The sequence below is a fragment of the Carcharodon carcharias genome, chromosome 12 (assembly GCF_017639515.1).
Source record: "Carcharodon carcharias isolate sCarCar2 chromosome 12, sCarCar2.pri, whole genome shotgun sequence".
Lineage (NCBI taxonomy): Eukaryota > Metazoa > Chordata > Chondrichthyes > Lamniformes > Lamnidae > Carcharodon > Carcharodon carcharias.
This window is the reverse complement of record NC_054478.1, coordinates 124478151-124499461: the sequence shown is the minus strand read 5'-3', so window position 1 is coordinate 124499461 and position 21311 is coordinate 124478151. Positions and strand designations below refer to the sequence as shown.

Here is a 21311-nt window from a genome sequence, read left to right as displayed (position 1 = left end):
GGCCACTCAGCTCCTGATCTTATTACAGCCTTGGTTCAAACATGGACAAAAGAGCTGACCTACCGAGGTGAGGTGAGCGTGACTGTCCTTGACATCAAGACAGCATTTGACCGAGTGTGGTAGCAAGGAGCCTGGCAAGACTGGAGTCTATGGGAATCGGGGAGAACTCTCCGCTGGTTGGGGTCATACCTAGCGCGAAGGAAGATAGTTGTAGTCGTTGGAGGTCACTCATCTCAGCTCCAGGATATCACTGCAGGAGTTCCTCAGGGTAGTGTGCTAGGCCCAACCATCTTCAGCTGCTTCATCAATGACTTTCCTTCTATCATAAGGTCAGAAGTGGGGATGTTTGCTGATGATTGTACAATGTTCAATGCAGTGACTCCTCAGGTACAGAAGCAGTCCAATGCAGCAAGACCTGGACAATATCCAGGCTTGGGATACAGGTGGCAAGTAACATTGCCTGACACTTGTGTGGCACCAATGACCATCTCCAACAAGAGAGAATCCAACCATCGCCCCTTGATGTTCAGCGGCATTACCATCACTGAATTCCTCACTATCAACATCCTGGTGGTCACTATTGACCAGAAACTGAACTGGACTAGCCATATAATTACTGTCAGAACAAGTCAGAGGCTAGGAGTCATGTAATGAGTAACTCACCACCTGACTCCTCTAAGTCTGTCCACCATTTACAAGGCACAAGTCAGGAATGTGATGGAATACTCCCCACTTGCCTGGATGAATGCAGCTCCCGCAACACTGAGGAAGCTGGACACCATCCAGGATAAAGCAGTCCACTTGATTGGCACCACATCCACAAACATTCCCTCCCTCCACCACAGTAGCAGCAATGTGTACCATCTACAAAGTGCACTGCAAGAATTGACCAAGGCTCCTTAAACAGCACCTTCCAAACCCATGACTACTACAACCTAAAAGGACAAGGGCAGCAGATAGGTGGGAACACCACCATCTGGAAGTTCCCTCCAAGTCACTCATCATCCTGACTGGGAAATATATCACTGTTCCTTCACTGTCGCTGGCTGAAAATCCTGGAACTCTCTCCCTAACAGCATTGTGAGTGTACCTACACCAATGGACTGCAGTTCAAGAAAGCAGCTTGCCACCTCCTTCTCAAGGGCATCTAGGGATGGGCAATAAATGCTGGCCCAGCCAGTGAAGCCCACAACCTGTGACTGAATTTTAAAAAATTTTTCTTTTTGCACTGAAGACGAGCTGCATTGATGTTTACGCTCCAAACTATCTCTTATGTTTCATTGAATGTTTATGATTTTTAAAAATTCTGAGATAAAATGAAATGGATATTATTCAGGGAGTAGGGCTGCATCTAGAGTACCTGCCTCTGCTACAGAATCTGCTTTGTTCTGGTAGCCTGTATTTAAATATCTTCCAATTGTGTCCTCCTCACTATCAAACAAAAAAGCCAAGACAATTTCATAGATTAGTGCATGTAAAATGAGTGTCAAACTAGAGATGAAATGTAGTGGAATTCTGTGCAGTCTTAATGAGGAACCTCTGTTATATAGGTCTAAGACCATCTTAAATAAGGGCAACTATGTGGGCATGAAAGCTGAGCTAGCTGATGTGAACTGGGATACTAGGCTAGAGGGTAGGTCGATAGAGAAGCAGTGGCAGACATTTAAAGGGATATTTCTGAATATCCAAAGTATATTCCTACTATAAAGAAAAATTCTAAGGGGAGGATCCACTATCCATGGTTAACTAAAGAAGTTAAGGAAAGTATCAAACTTGAGGAAAAAACATATGACTGCGCAAAGATGAGTAGCAGGACAGATGATTGGTCAGAATATAAAGAAGAGCAGAAAATGACTCAAAGGTTAACCAGGAGAAAGAAATTAGAGCATGAGAGCTAAGTTAGCTAGAAATGTAAAAACAGATAGCAAGAGATCCTACTGGTATTTAAAAAGGAAAAGAGTAAGTAAAGTGAGCGTTAGTCCTCTGGAGTGATAGTGGGGAGTCAATAGTAGATAATAGGGAAAGGGTGGATGAAATGAACAAATATTTTGCTTCTGTCTTCACTATTTGGAAGATGCAAAAAACATTCCAGTAATAGCTGTAAATCAGGAGGTGAAAGGGAGAAGGAACTTGGTGAAATTGCAATCGCTAGGGAAACGGTACTGAGCAAACTGAGCTGTGGGCTGACAAGTCTCCAAGCCCTGATGGACTACATCCTAGGGTCTTAAAAGAGATGGTTAATGAGGTAGTAGATGCGCTGGCGTTAATTTTCCAAAATTCGCTAGATTCTAGAATGGAAAGTAGCAAATATAACCCCTCCATTCAAGAAGGGAGTGAGGCAGAAAACGGGGGACTATAGATTAGTTTTTAGCTTGTCACCTGTCATGGGGAAGTTGTTAGAATTGACCATTAAGGAGGTTATAGCTGTGCACTTAGAAAAGCTCAAGGTAATCGGGAAGAGCCAGCATGGTTTTGTGAAAGGGAAATCATGTTTAACCAATTTATTGGAGTTTATTGAAGGAATAACATGCGTGTGGATAAAGGGTATCTGCAGACATAATTTACTTGGATTTCCAGAAGGCATTTGATAAGGTTATTACAGAAATAAAAGCTCATTGTGTTGGGGGTAACATACTAGCATGGATAGAAGATTGATTGGCTGTCTGGCATAAAACAGTGTGTGCATAAATTTGTCTTTTTCAGTTTGGCAGGATGTGACGAGTGGAGTCCCATAGGTCTGTGCTAAGACCTCAACTTTTTATAATTTATATCAATGACTTAGATGAGGGGAGAGATGGCAAGGTAGCTAAATTTGGAGATGACACAAAGATAGGTAGGAAGGTATGTTGTGAAGAGCGCATAAGGTGGTTGCAGACGGATGTAGACAGGTTGAGTGATTGGGCAAAGATCTGGCAAATGGAGTTTTATGTGGGAAAATGTGAAAGTTGTTAACTTTGGCTGGAAGAAAAAAAAAAGACTTAAATAGAGAACAACCGCATAATTCTGCAGTGCAGAGAGATCTAGGTGTTCTTGTCCATTAGCCACAAAAAGTTAGTATGCAGGTACAGCAAGCAGTTAAGGATAATGGAATGCTATCCTTTATTATGAGAAGAATTGAACATAAAAGTAAGGATGTTGGACAGGGCATTGGTGAGACCACATCTCGAAAACTGTGTGCAGTTTTGGTCTCCTTATTTAAGGATGGATGTAAATGCGTTGGAGGCAGTTTAGACCAGGTTTACTAGATTGAAAGCTGGAATGAGCAGGTTGTCTTACTTGAGGTAAGGTTGGACAGACTGGGCTTGTTTCCACTGGAGTTTAGAAGAGTGAGGGGTGATTTGACTCAAGTATAAAAGATCCTGAACGTTCTTGACAGGGTGAATGTAGAAAGGATGTTTCCTGTTATGGGAGAGCCCTGAACCAGAGGGCACTGTTTTAAGATTAGGGGTCATCCTTTTAGGACAGAGCTAAGGAGAAAATTTTTGAGTGTTGTGTGACTTTGGAACTCTCTTTCTCAGAAGGTGGTGGAGGCAGGGTGATTGAATATTTTTAAGGCAGAGGTAGATAGATACTTGATTAAAATAGGGGTGAAAGGCTATTGGGGATAGGCAGGAATGTAGGGTTGGGGTTACATTCAGATCAGCCATGATCTTATTGAATGGCAAAGCAGGCTGGAGGGGGCCAGGTGGCTTGCTCCTGCTCCTAATTCATATGTCCATAACATGCAGCTAATCTATAATGTTTTGAGTGTTTTTGAATTCATCCTGAGTTTCTGTTGTTAGTTGAGCTCTGGGAGCGGCAACAGTATTCCTACGATTAAACCCGTCGGCCATCAGCTAGGTTGGGGAGAAATCAAGGCGAAGTGTTGATTTCTGTTCAGTGACTCTTGCAGAAAAATGAAAGAGACTGACATGTGCGTGGTAAGCTCGGTTGGAGTCTGCTGTAAAGCCCACCACCGTCGAATAAGCTACCAATATTCACTCGGATTGCACATTAATGGCTACTTCAATGCGCTACAGCATGGAAGCAGGTGTCTTAATAACGATCGTGACTCTGCACTTCTGAGGAAAATTTGTTTTTTGTGGGGGGCGGTGGTAATGGTGGGAAGCCCTAAAATTAGAGAATTTTTAAGTAGCCTCTCGACAGTTTGATTCTGTTTTGAAGACAAATTAATGTAGATGCCACTGGTGGATATTAAACATTCTCAATGACTGTCAGATGCAAACAGTTGTCAAATCTGCTTTCCATTACTCTGTAACCAGCCCTATAATTAATTCCTATTTATTTAATCTCCCAAAAGAAAGCTGTGCCTAATTACTTGTTCACCCCTTAAATTAATCAATCAAAACTTCGCATGTCTCAATAATTCAACCCTGGTTGGTGGTTGTCTATAGATAGCGTTTCCATGATTTCACTTTAAGACCCAGCAGAGTACTTGACCGTCTCTTAACTTTTAATACAGCAGAACTTAGCCAGTATTGTTTGAAAGCATTTTTCTCCTTTCAAAATTATGGACACAGATGACTCTTTCTTAACCTCATTGACTTTTTTTTCCAGATTGCAAAATTACGTCAACAGCTTCAACGCAGCAAACAGAGCAGTCGGCACCACCGAGATAAAGAGAGACAATCTCCTTTCCATGGCAACCATATAGCCATTATCCAATCACAGGTAAGATCTCATGGGCATTAGGTGCATCATGTTATCTGTATCTCCAGCAACCAGAAGTATACTTCAGGTATAGGTAGCAACAAAAGCGAGCAGCCTTAAAGTTTCAGAAAACCTATTAAATATTTGTAAGAATTAAGTATTGAGTACTATGTTTCAGGATGAGATGGTATTTTAAAAAAAAATTCTGTCCTTTGCCCTGTTGACTTTCAGTATAAATTACCATCCACAGCAAAGTAAAATAGGTTCCTTATCCCAAGCCTACACTGGTGAAGGTCTGAAAGTATCCATTTGATGTCATCTTATGGAATGGTGGCTGAATGGCTTATGCCTACACCCCTATGAGGGAGTTGACTGAGATCCAGGCCTTTGAGATTAATACTATTTTAAGCCAACATCATTAACGTTGTAACACATGTAGTGACAAATAGAGTCCTGCTGCAGTGAGCCAAATCGATATGGCTGCTCAATCTTTGATATAATTTTGTACAGTGAGGTCCTATCTTGCATGACCAGAGCTACTGAATTTCCCAGCCTACCGAAATAGTTCTGGTCCAGCTTGGTAGGATGTGTTTTTACAGTGGTTTGCACCTAACCTTCACAGGTACGTTTCCTGCATCCCAAGTTCATTTCACTTCATCTTTGAGACTTGCAGGAAGAAATGTATGTCTTGATCTGGTGTTTGCTTCACTCTGACGGCAGATTCAAGCGCCACCCCAGGACTTGAGCACAGACTCTCAGCTGCCATTTCAATGTCATGCTGTAAATACTGTCTTGTTGGCGGTGCTGTCTTTTGGCTAAGTTGTTAAACCAAAGTTCTATCTGCCCTCTTCAGTAAACTTAAAAGGTCTCATGACACTATTATGAACAAGAGCATGGGAGTTCTCTCTGGTGCCCTGGACAGCAATGATCTTCAACCACCAACACTAAAATTGGCAATTTACATCATTGCTGATTTTGGGACACTGCTGTGTCTAAATTGACCGTCAGATTTCCCTACATGACATTAGTGACTGCATCGAAAAATAATTAATTAGCTGTGAAGCATTTTGGGATGTCTGAGGTCATTAAAAGCATGATATGCTAGCTTACTTTTCTCTATGAATGTTACTTTTCTCTTTTTCTTTATGCGTCTGGCTGGATTCAAATCCAACTTTTGGAGGTGGTTGGAGCATTGTAACCATTTTCAGCCAGACGTCATGAGTGGATGATCTATCTCTGCGTATTGCTGACATCCCCAACATTGTAGATGCCAATCTTGGGCCCTTGGATTCACTTATTGTGATCACAAGAAATGACTGAGCGCACTGGATACAGCAAAGGCTGCAGGCCCTGACCATCCTAGCTGTAGTGCTGAAGACTTCTGCTCCAGAACTAAGTGCACCTCTATCCAAGCTATTCTAGTTACAGCTCCAATACTGACATCTACTTGACAGTGTGAAAAATTGCCCAGGTATTTCCACAAAAATCAGGACAAGTTCAATCCAGCCAATTACCGCACCATCAGTTTACTCTCAGTCGTCAGCAAAGTGATGGAAGGGGTCATTGACAATGCTGTCAAGTGGCACTTAATCACCAATAACCTGCTCACCGGTGCTCAGTTTGGGTTTCACTGGGAAAACTCAGCTCCAGGCCTCACTCCAGTTCTGATCTAAACATGGACAAAGGAGCTGAATTCCAGCAGCCCTTCACAAGAAAGCATTCAACAAGCTCAACACCATCCAGGATAAAGCAACCTGCGTGAATGGAACCCCATCAACCACCTCAAATATTAACTCCCTCCACCAGTGTCCACAGTGGCAGAAGTGTTCACTATCTACAAGATGCGCTACAGAAGTTTGCCAAGGCTTCTTTGGCTGCACCTTCTAAATCTTCAACTTCTGTCACCTAGAAGAACAAAAGAAGCTGATGCGTGGAAACACCACTACCTGACCTGCGACTTCCCCTTCAAGTCTCACACCTTCCTGACTTGGAACTATATCACTGTTCCTTCGCTGTCACTGGATCAAAATCCTAGAAATTCCTCCTTAACAACATTGTGTGTACACCTATACCACATTTATGATTCTTGGCCAGACCCTGTTTCATGGGGGGAGATCCGGTTAGGGGATAATAACGTTTTGATTAAAGTAGGTAGGTAAAGTTTGACATTCAAGACGCTTACTAAGTGAATAAAGCCACACGATTCCACGAGTTTGGAACAAACAAAAATGAACTTTACCATACGAGTTCGGAAAGATAAAACAATTTACAATATTTATCTTATACTTATCCTGAATGTTAGAGTATGAGGTTCATGTGAATTCGCAGGCAAACTGTGGTCGGACATTAAATTCATTAAATTACACATTTAATGACAGATGCGACTAGAATAGATTTCACCAGATGTTTGTCACATCTCGCTGAAACTTTGAAAACCCTCGTGAGAAAGACAATCTCCACCTTTTCAAGATCTTGCTTTGGCATTCTCTCCAAATATTGCTCCCAGTGACTGCTTCAACAATGGCCCACCTTGCAGGGCTTTAGTCTCACTTTTCAGGATTCCTTTCTCCTGGATCTCCAAGTACATTTGAGCTTCACCTTCCAAGCACAATTTCAGATCTTCGGCCATGCCAAGCAGAACACCACTGCTCCAAAGGAGTACCTTTGCCTCAACAACCTGCAGCATGGGCTCACCAATCTTTGACTGCCTTGGATCTTGGATCTTCAGGGCTTCTCTCTAGCTCTGAAGAAGGGTTATACGGATTCGAAATGTTAACTTTGTTTTTCTTTCTCCACAGATGCTATCAGACCTGCTGAGTTTTTCCAGCATTTTCTGTTTTTGATTCAGATTTCCAGCATCAGCAGTATTTTACTGGAGTATTTCTTTCTTACCCTCTTCAGTTAAAGTCTGCTTCTTGCAGCTCTCTCTTGAATTAGAAGCCTATTAGCCTGGTTCTTTCTTTTAACTTAATGGGGCTTATTTCTGCCCCAGGCTTTGTCCCTTACCTGGGACTTATTTTTGAGACCTCTCCCTTTTCCCCCTTCCTTGTCCTTGTTCCTGGGACACTTAATTGGCAATGGCACTCCGTTCCTGGTCATCTGACCTACGTTTTGCGCCTTTCTTCTTGCTCCCTTCTATGCAGGCACAAGGCTGGTCCTCAGCCTGAAGAACAATGTAAAATATCCGTGAAAGGTCTGAGGTTCATGGGGATCAGAGTTCCGACCTTCAAGCTCAGTTAAGTATAGGTTTCATCACAACACGAACTGCAGCAGTTCAAGAAGGTGGCACATTACCACTTCCTTGAGGGTAATTAAGGATGTGCAATGAACACTGACCTTGCCAGTGCTGCCCACATCCCATGGATGAATAAGAAAAAAGTGCTTCATCCATTTAATTGTTTTCTTAGAGCTGTACAGTCGTACCAATTAAAATTCTGGTCCAACAAGTGCCAACATTACTGAACTGATCAGTAGATTTGTATGCATGACGTGTATTTTGCAGACCTTCAGGCTTCAACTCTGAGTATCACCATTTTCGTCACCAGTTGTTGGCTTTGCTTAGACCCCAAGCTATGGAATTTCCCTGCCTTAACCCTCACTTTTTGGTAGTCGCCTCTCCTCAAAAGACACTCCTTTGAACCTACCCTTTGACTGAGCTTTTGGTCAGCTGTTCTAACATCTCTAAGTGGCTCATCGTCAAATTTTATTTGATAGTGCTCTTCTGATGCACCTTGGGATGTCTTCCACACTAAAGGTGTTATATGAATACAAGTTGTTGTAACTTGCTCTGTGGTAACAGTTCTATTCATGGCTAATTGAACTGCTTAAGAGAATGAGAAAGATGGGCAAGTAAGGACAAGTATCAAAATATGGGTATCAAAGACATAATTGTGTTCATTCATGATTCAAATTTTAGACATATAGGTTGCTGTCCGGATAATAGAATTTTTTTTTTTTGTATTTTGACAAAGTTAATGGAGCCTTTTGCTTGTTGTATCTGTTAAACCGTGGCATTCTCTTTGGACAGTGAAGCTTCATGGCATATAATAGGTTGATCATTTTTTTCCCATCAGAATGGATCTTCCTCACAGTTGTCCAAATTATAATTTGTGTCTTCTCACAAGACCACTTATAATTGTTGAGCTCTCTGGCCAAATATAAAGATGAGCATATGTACTCTGTCAAATGACTATTGACAGTTCTATTTCTTATGCTTTGGCCTGTGTTGGAAAATGCCATGTGCTTCCCAGAGTTGGTGGTTTCTGTCAGCATTGTAAAAAGATCAAAGGAGTCCATTGAAAACCATGGGTGAGGCAACCCTCGCAGGAGAACTCAAAAGGATATTCCAACTAATTTATCGAGACAAACTGAGTGCTGCAAGTCTTTTAGTATTCTGTACTTTTCACCTTTGGGTTTGCATCTGGAACCAGGTAAGGCTTCTATGTGAATGACTTTGGATAGGCGTGCCACAAAAACAGCCCACAATTCAAGCACAAATCACCACTCACTTAGGCAACAAGAATGGAGTTTATGGGAAATTGACATGGATGTAACAGGAGTGATGTTTTGATAGGGCATGTTGGGTCATGGACATGATTCTGCAGTTGGGTAGAGGTGAGCTTTAACCTGCTTCTGGCTAAAGTATATTTCGAATTGCCAGTGTTTGTTGGTACTAGATGCTCAAAGTGGAAGTATCCAATTCTCCAGCAATAATATGACTTGCTTTAAAAGCTGCCATTGATACAGGTATACAAAACTGGGTTAGGATCCCAAACCACCCCCCCCACCCTCCCAACCAACCTTAAACCAGCTTATATTTCACCCCTATCCTTAGATTCACTCAGTTCTGTTGAAGGGTCATGAGGACTCGAAATGTCAACTCTTTTCTTCCCTGCTGAGGTTTTCCAGGTAATTCTGTTTTTGTTTTGGATTTCCAGCATCTGCAGCTTTTTGTTTTTATGGGTTAGGATTCGCTTGGACCCTAGTGAGACTCTCCCGCACTATAAAAATTTGAGCTGCAAGTGAACTTGCAATTGTCAATTCTATTGAAAAGAAAATTTTGAAAATTGTCCATTAATCTGCACAAGCATCAATGATCTATAAAATAAGAGGGATAATTCTAGATGCCATATTTTTGAGTAAATAAAGAGGGATTTTTTTTTCCATTAAAAACAGTAAGCATTAATTATGAACCAGCTGGTGATCGCACATTGTAATCTGTGTGTTCTCATTTGAATGCATAAACGAAAAGGCCAGATGGATAGTTTCATTCACATTGCTGCCATTTTAAAATTTCTGTTAGGTGGTGCAAATAGTAAGTGATTTCAAGGCTCTACTTGAGCAAATTTGAATCATTAAATTTGGGTGTTTCCTGTTGGTAAAGCTTTCTGACTTGCTGGAGCTTTTAATTTGTTTTGAGAGCTCTGGATGGCTTGCAGTTCAGTACTTCGAACCTCTCCAAATTCTTCAAACCGCTTCCAAATTCTTCTTCAAGTCTATGTATTTGTAACCCAAATATAACTGGGTTCATTTTGTATTTAAGAATATTGAAACTAAAATTAATTGTGCTTTTTTGTGTGTGTCACTTAATCTAAATTAGCTAAATGAATTTTTTGTGTACTGAATTCCCCCTAATGTTTGCATTGCTTAATTCAAATTATTGGATAATATTTGCAGTGCAAGCACTTTTAATTATTAAGAGTAAACTGTACTTGTGTGGGTAAGTTACCAGTTCTGGTTAGAATCTGTAGTTGTGTGTAAAGGGCATTTGATATATTGAATTTCTGGAAAGTTGCCATAACTAAGAAGTGAAGAACCTTTATTAAGTTAGTTGCTTCTAATGCAGTCTTCTAAAATATGCTTGCATTTAGCTATAGATAGAAAACAGACAAAAATGGTGCATGATGAAAATCACATTCAACACTGTATTAAGTGCATAGTAATTAAGTATGTAAAGGTGTTCAGGTGGCGGGCATTAACTGGGGATTCGCTTGTACTTCTTTACAAAGGCACAGTCAAACTTCAGTTGCTGGGTTATGGGCATGTTTATAATGTATATCTCTAAATAAGAGATTATAAGCTCTAAAGATTATTCTGCAGCTCTTTCCTTCACTGCCTTGTTTTCTGGAGTAGGGCATTGCTTGATATCAGTTGGTTGGTGCGATATGGACCAAGAAGGTTCCAGTTTCAATTCCCAATCAATTAGAGTTAACTGGCTCCAGATGGCACAACAGAAACCGAGATTGTCATTACTGATTTCTGTTTAGTGAGGTTGCGAATAATATGGTTCAATTCCATATAGTGGCTATGGAAGGATGGAATCAGTGGAAAGGGAACAGAGTTTGTGGCAGGGAGCAAAGTTGATTGTCTTAGTCGCTCCAATGATCAGCTGGAGGAAATTGTGTCTGATCCAAGACTGGATGTCATAGAAGTATTCCCACAGATGGGGATGTGGGGGTCAAGTTGGTGATGGGGAGGCGGAGCTAGGTGTTAACAATATTCTGTATCACCTCATGCCATGTCTTCACCACAGAGCACCATGTATATTTGGAAGAAATGGGCCCACGGATAGATCACTGGGGGACTACAGTGGTACCATTTTGAGGACGAGGAGATAATTGGTGAGGGTAGTTCCACTGAGCTGGATAGTAGCAAAGTGGCATTGGAAGATGAAGATGAGTGTCAATGGCTTGAAAAAGTTTGAGGTCTTTTCTCAGAGACAGCAGACAAGACAAGGAAGGATAGTGTGGGTCGTTGTCACAGAATATCATTTATAAATTTCATTAGGGTTGTTTCAGTGCTGTAGCAGAGGCAAAAACTTGATTGAAGGGGTTCAGACCGGGAGTTGTAGGGTAGGTGGATATGGATTTGGGAGGAGACATCACACATTTAAAAGACTTTGGAGAGGAAGGGAGGTTGGAGATAGAGCTATTGTTTGCAAGGCTAGATGGTTTGGGATGGATTTTTTTTGAACAGTGGGCTATAGTTTGCAAGGAAAGGAAACAAACTGAAGACAATTTTATAATGCCACTTGGCATGGGGCTAGGATGGTGAGTTGCGTGCTTAGCAGTTTTGTGGAAATAAGGTCAAAAGCAGGTGGGTCTCATGAACAATGAGTTCAGAGTGGGCATGAGTAGAGCTAGGAGAAAAGTTAATAAATTATGTGGATTAATGCTTGAGTAGGGGGTGCTCCTTGGGGGAAGGTGACATTACAGAAGCAGCTAAGTAAATGGTCTCGCTGTTAGTGATAAAAGTCTGAGGTCTTTGCAATTCTTGCTGAGGGAGTGAGGTTTAAGGAGATGGCTAGTAGTGGGGAAAAGAAACCAGGGTTATTTTTGGTTTTGAGGTTAAGCCTGGAGTAGTGAGCAGTTTTGGCAAAGGCCTGATGGTGTTTTTATTTGTTCTAGCCAGATTGGTGATACATGGTGAAACAAGATATGCCCCCCTGGGGCAGTAGCAAGGGGAGCGATCAAATTGACAGTCGTGGTTTAACCAGGGATAAGGACATCAATGTTGGGGGTGAGGAAGTGGCTAAGAGATCAGCTGCAGAAACATTTTGGTGAATGGAAGGTGAAAAGCTGGCAAGTTGAGTGATGGGAATGTTGTTGAAAGTTACTTGGAGGAGCGGTGGATGGGAGGGGTTGGTTTTCTTGGGTTGGGTGCAGAAGGAAAGGGATAGGTGAATATAGGTGGTGATGGATACAAGGAGTTGGTCAGAGATGATGGTCGTGGGGTACAGAGACAATTTCAGATGATAAGGTGACTGAGAGTATGGGCAGGAGAAGTTATGAAGAAACAGCTAAGGAAGGCCAGGAAGACAATGAAATCAGAGGTGAAGCAAAATGGAGATATAAATTACTGAGGATGAGTTGTTCAGTGCCAAGATTGAGAGAAGAAAGGAGCTCCGGAGGATATCTGTGCGAATCTTTTGGGGCTTGGGGCGGGTTTAGTGGTACAAGGTGGAGAACAAGGTGGTAACCAGGGGGTGAAATCAGGTTAGGTACTTGAAAGATGAGAAGGTGCCAGAGGAGCAGGGGAGAGACCAGGTTGCAACTTGGGGATATTGGTCATAGCACCACTGTCTTTGTATGGGAGGGACAATTAGTAAAATGTAAAGTCAGGAAGGTTGGCTTCAGTGAAGGGGGAGGTGTTACCATCTGTAAGCCAAGTTTCCATCAATGTCATGATAATGTAATTATCCACAGTAAGGTCATGAATAACAAGGAAGTTGTTTGAGAATGAATGGAAATTCTGAAGGGAGAGCTGATGATTGCTGATTCAATGTGAGAGTCCAAGGAAGCAATTGTAGTCTCAATGCATGTCATTGGAAGTGGGGGGCAAGATCTTGGAAGTGCTATCAAAGCTAACAGTAAAGGTTTCTGTAAATAAATGTATGGAGGGAATCAGTGTGGTAAAAGGGCATTCAAAACAGAGATGCAGGCAAGACTTGAAGTGTATAAAAATTTATGATCAAGCTTACTCTAACTTTGATACTATGCAATTGCTTTACACCTGGATTATGGATATCTCTGGTTGCAAATGCACTAGAAACTGTCAGGTTTTTACATTTTATCTGAACAGTGTCAATATTTGCAGCAAAACTTCAACAGAAACTTTTGAAAACTGCTTCAGAACATCATGCAGTTATGGACAAAATTATGAACATGACAATAGCTGGGTCACAGTTTAAAGTTAAATTTGTCCTATGTGTTAATTTTGCTAAAAATGTGAAGCATACCATGGAAACCATCAACTAACCATACTTAGAAAACTTCCTGCATCTAGAGGCAGACAAAGCATGCTTACATCTATTTTCTGTACCTTGTTTTTCCTGGAATGGTTGCAAGCCTGAAGCCAGAGACTATATCTTGAGGGGTGTCACTCCACATCAGGCATGGCTGACCAAGAGTGTGTCCCACTCTTACCATCTGCCATTGGCGTGTTGGAAGGATCTGCAGGTTGATAACCAACCTGTTTGGCCATGTTATGAGCACCTTCATGGCCATCAAGTCTTGGAGTGGGCCTTGAACCTGCAGCTTCTGGCTCAGAGGTAAGCATGCTACCTACGTATTGCACCACAAGACTATCCAAAGAAACTGACAAATTTGAAATGAAAATATATTGACCAAAAACAAAAATAATGTGCCTTCCATTAATGGTCTTGTTGTTTGTTTGCAGGTTGGATAACATGTAGCAGTTCATCTTACCTAGGGGTATTATCACATCTCTCAAAGTAGTAACTGCAACCATGCGTGATTTCCACTCTGTCAATTTATGGCCATGCGATGTTGTTAGGACAAAATGTAACATCTTTTTAAAATTATAATTGATTTCTCTTAATGTGTTAATATTTCATGACTACATTTGTGCTGCAGTTAAACTTACAGCTTTATTCAAGCTTTGGAAATGAAGGAATATGTGTATGGGGTACATTCTACTGGCTGAACTGCCAGTGACCAACTAATTCAACCGAGACCAGATTGATCCAGGGTGTTGTTTGATCTGTTCCTAAGTGCTGTGAATTTTGACCATGTGGTTCTGGTTCAGGAGGTTGATGATACAAGCCTGTATCAGGGTTTGAGCTCATAACTGAGGCTGGTGCTTCCATGCAGTACAGAGTGCTGCATTGTTCCAGGTGTCGATTTTCAGGTGAGATGTTAAACTGAGGTCCCGCGTGTACTCCAGTGGTTTAAGTAGATTTTCAAGATCCCAGGGCATTATTCAAGACGTAGGGAGACCTGGTGTTCTGACCAGCATTCCTTGTCCAACCAATTCCTGCGAAACTCACTTATTTAATTGCTGGAGCAGCATTGCTCCTATGTTGTCCATGTAATCATTTCAAAAGTAATTAACTGTGAAGTATTTGGAGATATTTTTAATGTGATGAGATGCTGTATTTTTATGGTTTAGCTCCTCGCCAAATAAACTGAGTCATTGGGGTGCTAATTATTTTTCAATGTGTCTAATTGATACTGCAGAAACACAAATTTCTAAACCTGCTAATAACTTTTAAGACGTAACCGTTGAGTAATTCCTTTCATTAAAATCCCTTAAAGCTGTATCTCCAACTGCTCCAAAGTGCTTGAATGTATTGTCACCGCCTATTAAAAAAAAAGGTCCATCTTTTCTGTAATTCCACGTTTGAAACTTTCCAATAAGATTTTCACCCCTGCCACATCACTGAAACAGCTTTAATCAAATTCACAAAAGACATCCTTTGTGATTGACCGTGTTGCACTTCAATCACCTTGACCTTTCCAGAGCTTTCAACTCAGTTGAGCTCACTATCCTCTCCTGATATCTCTCCTCTGCTGTCCAGTAGAGACGGAATGCCCTTCGAAGATTTCACTCAACAATTCCATCGTAGCTAGTGAATGTGCTAAAGCAACCTCACCACCACCTCTCTGGACCCCTCGACTTACCTCTTTGTTGTCAGACTGCTTCTCTGACGTCCAGTTTTGAATAAGCCACATTCTTCCAATTAGAGGTGAGAAGAACAAAGCCATGTCTTTTCATCCCTTGCCAGAAACCTAATTCTACAGATTCCACCGACTGCTGCCGCTTATTTAGGCTGAACCAAACTGCCATCCAATTTAACCCTCAGTTGAACATCTGACCCCAGATCCGCTTCATCAGAAAAACTACCTGTTTCCACCTCCACAGCATTGCACATCTTTGACCCTGCTTTAACTTTTCTGCTGGTAAAACTTCTATGCATACCTTTTACCCTCAGTCATGATTATTCCTGTGCTGTCCTGGCTGTTATCCCACCTTTCATAAACTGGAACTCATCCATAACTCTTCTGCTTGTATTCTAAGCTGTGGAAAGTCCCACTCACCATTACCCTGTACTCACTCAAATGCTGACCTACATCCCATTGTCCTTGTGTTCAAATCCTTCTGCGGCCTTATGGGTGCCCCCATCTCTCTAATCTCAGCGAGCTCCAAGAACTCTGCATTCCTCCAATTCTGCTATCTTGTACATCCATTGCTCCACATTGCCAGCCATGCCTTCAGCCATCTAAGCCCTAAACTCTGCATCTTTGTCCTTCTCTCCTCCTTTAAAACCTTCCAGAAGTTACTTCTTTGACCATGCTTTTAGTTACCTATCTTTAATATCTGCTGCTTTGGCTTAGTGTCCATTTTCGTCTGATTATGCTCTTGTGTAATACTTTTGAATGTTTTCCTTATTTAAAGGTGCTATGTGAATGCAAGGTGGTCTTTCCATATTGTGGACACGTAAGTTTATTATCAGTTTAAATTGGGAATATATTCATGGGAATATTTACATGCTGTGAAGGGTCCTGGTTTTGGTTTCTAATTGTCCCATCTTTGTGGGAAGTTGAGTGAGGATTGGGCTCAAACTTAGTCTAAGGAAGCTTCTAATTAACACTGCAGAGAGCTTCTGATCAGGTTGAGATCACAGTTTATAAAGCAGACTGCATCCTAGGCTTTATTAATTGGGGTATAGAGTATAAAAGCAAGGAACTTATATTAAACTTGTATAGAACATTGGTTTGGCCCCAGCTGGAGTTTTGCATCCAGTTCTGGGTCCCATGCTTTAGGCAGGATGTGAAGGCATTAGACAAAGTGCAGAAGAAATTTACAAGACTGGTCCCAGAGTTGAGGAACTTCAGTTGCGTAGGTAGACATTTTCCCTTGGAGAAGAGAAGGTTGAGAGGAGATTTGACAGAGGTATTCAAAATCATGAGGGGTGTAGACAGAGTAGATGGGGGGAAAAGCTGTTCCTATTGGTGGAAGGATTGAGAACAAGGTGGCACAGGAGAAACAATGGTGACATAAGGAAAAACTTTTTCTCCCAGCATGTGGTTAAGATCTGGAAAGCACTGCCTGAGGGCGGAGTGGAGACCAGTTCAATCGATGCATTCATGAGGGAATTAGTTTGTTAACTGAAAAGGGAGAATGTGCAGGGCCATAGGGAGAAGGCGGGGGAGTGGAACTCAGTGAATTGCTCCTTCGGAAATGCGGTGTCGACTCGATGGGCTGAATGGTCTCCTTCTGTGCTGTAGCAATTCTGTGATTCTTTAAAACATAAATTAACTTTTCTCCAGTTGAGCCAAAAATTAAGAATTGTAAGCCAATGCTGATAATCAGGATTAAAGCTTTTGTGTTGATACTGATGCTGAGACTAGAAAGAGATCTTGAAGGCAGTTGGTGCTGAGCTTGGACATTGGAGACAAGGTTGCTCTGTCAGCGCAACAACATTTTGCATTTGTACATCTTTAATGTAGGGGAAAAATGGTTTAAACATAAGACTAAGCACTCTAGGTTTAACTTGTTGGGAATCAGGATTCAATGTATTTCAGTGAGGTTAAGTTTGATGGACGGGCATGACTTGTGGTGGGATGGAAAACTGACAGAAATTTGATTTAAAATTTGCAGGATGTAGAAAATAGATAATCAGCCAGAAGAGCATTGGTATAATAGATGAAGTTTGGTGGTAGATGAACTGAAGTAAGAATAGAGTTGACATTGGCAAGGAGGTGGAAAGAGGCAATCTTTGCCGTGGAGAGGATTCACTAGTTGCTGTTGAGCAGGATGTTAAGATTGCAAGCAGTCTGGTTCAGCCTGAGACAGTGGTCAGAGATGAGGATAGATTCAGTGGCGTATGGTATGGAGTTTGTGATGGGAGCTAAAGACAATTGCTTTGGTCTTCCCAATGTGCAGCTGGAGTAGCCAGTGTGCCAGCTAACTCAATTGGAATAGAAGTGCAGGAAAAGGGTTAGGGGGCTGATGAAGGGAGCTTAGAGCCCCTGTCAAAACTGACCCCACATTAGCAGGCATTTTGTGATATTGATTAGAATGTTTTATTTAATATTTTTGATCATTCCTCTGGATCTTTCAACCCTTTTAAATCACCTTGGCTCATTTATCAACTCTACATTGCTGTTCAGCAGCTTGGTCAGGATAAGAACAAAGCTGGAATATCATTGTCACTTGTTGATATATTCTAAAATAAGTTAGTTATAGCTGCGGGACAAGATTAAATGAAAAAGACCAGAAATGTTAATTATTGATTGCTTAAAAAAATGAAAGAATCCCATTAAACCAGGTTTTTCACTGCTCCTGTCTCCTCATCCTCATACACTAACTTTGCATATCTGTCTTCAGCACATTTTACACAACAATCAATTATAAGCATTGTGATCCCAGATGGGGAACTGTAAACCAAAAAAACAATTTTCTGCATGACCCTCAAATGAAGAAATTACCAACCAGATTTCACTTGTTATAACTTTTACTTTAATGCAAATCAGGATCCATGTAAATTAAACATTAATTAACAGGCAAATTACATATGGAACAGCAGATACAACAAAGACTATCTCACCAGATTACAAGCGTTCATATCACTCCCCTCACAAATGTGGCACCATGTGTCTTTGCAACTCTGCCTCCGGAATATAGGATCTTTCATTTTTCTAATTTGATGGGTTTGATCCTCGAGTCACTTGCAATGGTAGGTGCACTCCATCAGAGTCCCCTAGAAACAGTCGTCACCTAAACAGCACACTTCTACAGAACCTCCTTAGCCAGGTTGATGAGTCTTGATGGCACAGATTCCCCAGAGACTCCTTTGTATGAAACCATTAATAAATCTCATGAAATGGGCTGGTGGGCTTTGGCAATACCAAAGCATAGCCATAGAATTGTCCAATTCACAAGCTCTGCTTCAAACATGTCTTCGGCTTTCTATCGTTTTTAATTGCTCTTTGTAAATGTGCCTTTTATGTTCTTCCCCTGTTGCAGCTCTTTGTCTGTCCGAATGGCTTCTGTATCTTAACTTCTTTCCTGTTGGTACTGCTTCTAGTTCAAGGGTTGTCACAACATCCTCTGGTTTCTTTCAGGTTATTACAATTTCTGCAGTGATATCAGATGCATATATTTTGCATCTTCAAACCTAACAACATGGCAAAAATGCTCATGGTAGTGCGTCACTTGATCCAGTGTCATCTTAAGAAAATAATCATTTTTACATATTCTTTCTCTAAACTCAACAGCAACAAAGTCATGCAATGTATTTTTAGAAGTTAACCACAATTGTTGAAACATTCTGCACCAGCCAAAATTGACTTGTCAGACAACTGTCTGTGTCTCTCCAGCTCCTGTTCATTACGATATGTAAATTTGAAGAATTTGATCTCCTATTTGCCTCCACTTTTGTGTTGCTGCTTTCCCTGTTGCTCTGCCTCTCTTTTCCTTCAACTGTAAGGTGGTGAGTGTCATGATGGTGACTGGAACCTCTGAGGAATGTAGCTTGCAGTTTTTGTTGGAATTTATTTGTGTTCCTCAGCAGCTTCTTTCCCTTCACTACTTGTACTTCACCCACCATCTCTGTTTCATCGTGTCCCCTGTTCCTTTGCCTTCCTACCCCAACCCTTTTCCCTTTAACCGCTGATACACTATAATCAACTTAAAATACCCAGGCAGTCTCTTGGAGAGGACAGACAAGGTGTTTAGCATTCTAATGAAGGGTCCACAACTTGTCTGTTCTTTCCACAGATCCTGCCTGGCTTCCTGAGTGTTTCAATATTTTGTTTTTATTTCAGATTTCCAATATCTGTAGTTGTGTTTTGTCTGTGTTCACTTGTTTCCTGAGGCTGAGGGAAGATATGCTTCTATTTCTTTCTCCGCTCTCTAACGCTGTCCATTAGAATGTTTATAATTCTAACTGTCAATAAAACACAAAATAACTGGAAGCTTTTCCTATGCTTCAAAATGGAACTTGCAGCATGATTTAAATGAGGTTGAGAAATGAAAGTTTGTCTTTGGTTAATATGCCCTTCGAAGGTTAGCTATGTCAAGTATAGCCAGCCCTTTTCTCTTCCCCACACAGCCTTCTCTCTTTTTTTTAAACTGGTAATAGCATGAGTAAAGCTGATGAAATTTGCCCTGCAGCTTTTATTTATTTTGCAAAAACAGCTGAATTGATTTTTTTTTTGAGACTGTAAGCGAATCCTTCTATCAATTAGCTAGATTTAATGTTATTGATTATTCACACTGTAGGAATTGCCTTCAGCAGCACAAACCATGTTGTGATAAAAAATATCAAATTCAAAACCAGGCTTTTGGAAGCCAATGCCATCAAGTAAAAATTCTACTGAAGATATTAAAACTTATGAAAACATTTTAGGGTGGAAGTTTATTTGTAGTGTTTTGAAATACATAATTATCAACCTTTGTGCATTTAAAAACTTATTACTAAGGAAAAAATGGCAGTTGAAATTTATTTCAGAAAGCATTTTGAGTGATAAGAATGGGGGAAGAAAATGTAGCAGCGTCTGACAGAAAATCATGACAGTTAAATCATAAAATTAACATTTATACTCTATTGGAATGCTTATTCCTGGTTTCCCAAGCAAATACAGCAAACAAGCTTTGAATTTTAACATGGAAATCTCCATAGAAAACATTTACTGAGCATTTATCAAAGGAGCATATGACCTTTATGCAAATTTTATTATCCATACAAATGTCCAGTCGAACTGTCAAAAACTGGAAATATACCAAGAGCAATATTTTGAATTTATATGCTGTAAATTATGGCTTATAAGTCAACCTAACGTATAAGATCCCATTTTTTTGAGCCCCAAAAGTCATATTTTTGAATATACTCAATGTATAAGCCAACCCCCTTTTCAGTCACGACATGCTATACTTGGATTAATGGTCAGCCTCAATATTTCACCCCACAAATTTACTTGCCGGTACCTTGTAACTTGGCACAAGGAATCAAACAGGCGATCCATTCTGTGTTGTGGAGATGAGAGAGTTTAAAAACATGCCCACTCTTTGCATCAGATGCTGATGACATTTCAAAATGACAAGCATCCGTGCCGTCGGTTCACTTTTATACTCAGCATGTAAGTTGACTCCTGTTTTTGAGGGATTTTTTGAGGCTTTAAAGGCTGTTGTATATGGTAGTTGTCATATTGTAACATGTCCTAAGCCATTTCATCGCATAATGTAATTAAATACAATTTTACTCTCAGCTACATAAGGAAATATTAGGGCTGTTTACCAAAAGCTTGTTGGAAAAGGGTATGTTCTAAGAAGCACCTTAAAGGAAGATGGAGGCTGAGAGTCGAGAAGGCATAAAGAAGGAATTTGAATTTAGGTTGAGGGAGCTAAAGCATGGCCGCCAATCATAAGCAATTAAAATTGGGGATATGAAGAGATCAGAATTGGAAGAGCACAGAGATCTCTTGACTTTTGTAGGGCTGGAGGACAGATAGGGCAGATTTTACAGATAGTTCAAGATAGGCCAAAGGCTGTGGAGGGATTCGAGGATGAAAATTTTTAAATTGAGGCATTGCTGGATCGTGAGTGATCTGGGTGTGCTGGGTGAACGGAACTTGGTATGAATTAGGGTGCAGGCAGCTGAGTTTTGGTTGATCTCAAGTTTATGGAGGGTGCAAAGTGGGAGGCCAGTTATGAAAGCATTAGAGTAATTGGAGGGTTTCTGCTGCCAATGAGCTGAGTCACGAGTACAATTATAGATATGGTTCCACTAGACTTTGGCTTATGTCTATGTATCCTAGCTGTTTAACAGTGGGTACAATTTGGTCACCGATGGCGAATGCAATTTGCACGGTGTATTATGTAATTATGAAAAATTATATTGACACAACATTCAAGTA

The 21311-nt window shown here is 40.9% G+C and overlaps 1 protein-coding gene across 3 annotated transcripts in view; it reads left to right on the top strand.

The window, feature by feature from the left end:
- The window catches only part of fam117bb (family with sequence similarity 117 member Bb), a 384430-nt gene that overhangs the window by 144410 nt on the left and 218709 nt on the right, over positions 1-21311 (top strand). For 2 of the 3 annotated variants that reach the window (XM_041200484.1, XM_041200483.1), the window contains one exon: positions 4558-4671. The exons of the other annotated variant lie outside the window; for it this stretch is intronic. In XM_041200484.1, coding sequence (XP_041056418.1) covers positions 4558-4671 — 114 coding nt within the window. The remainder of the gene's footprint in view (positions 1-4557; positions 4672-21311) is intronic. 3 annotated transcript variants of the gene reach the window in all.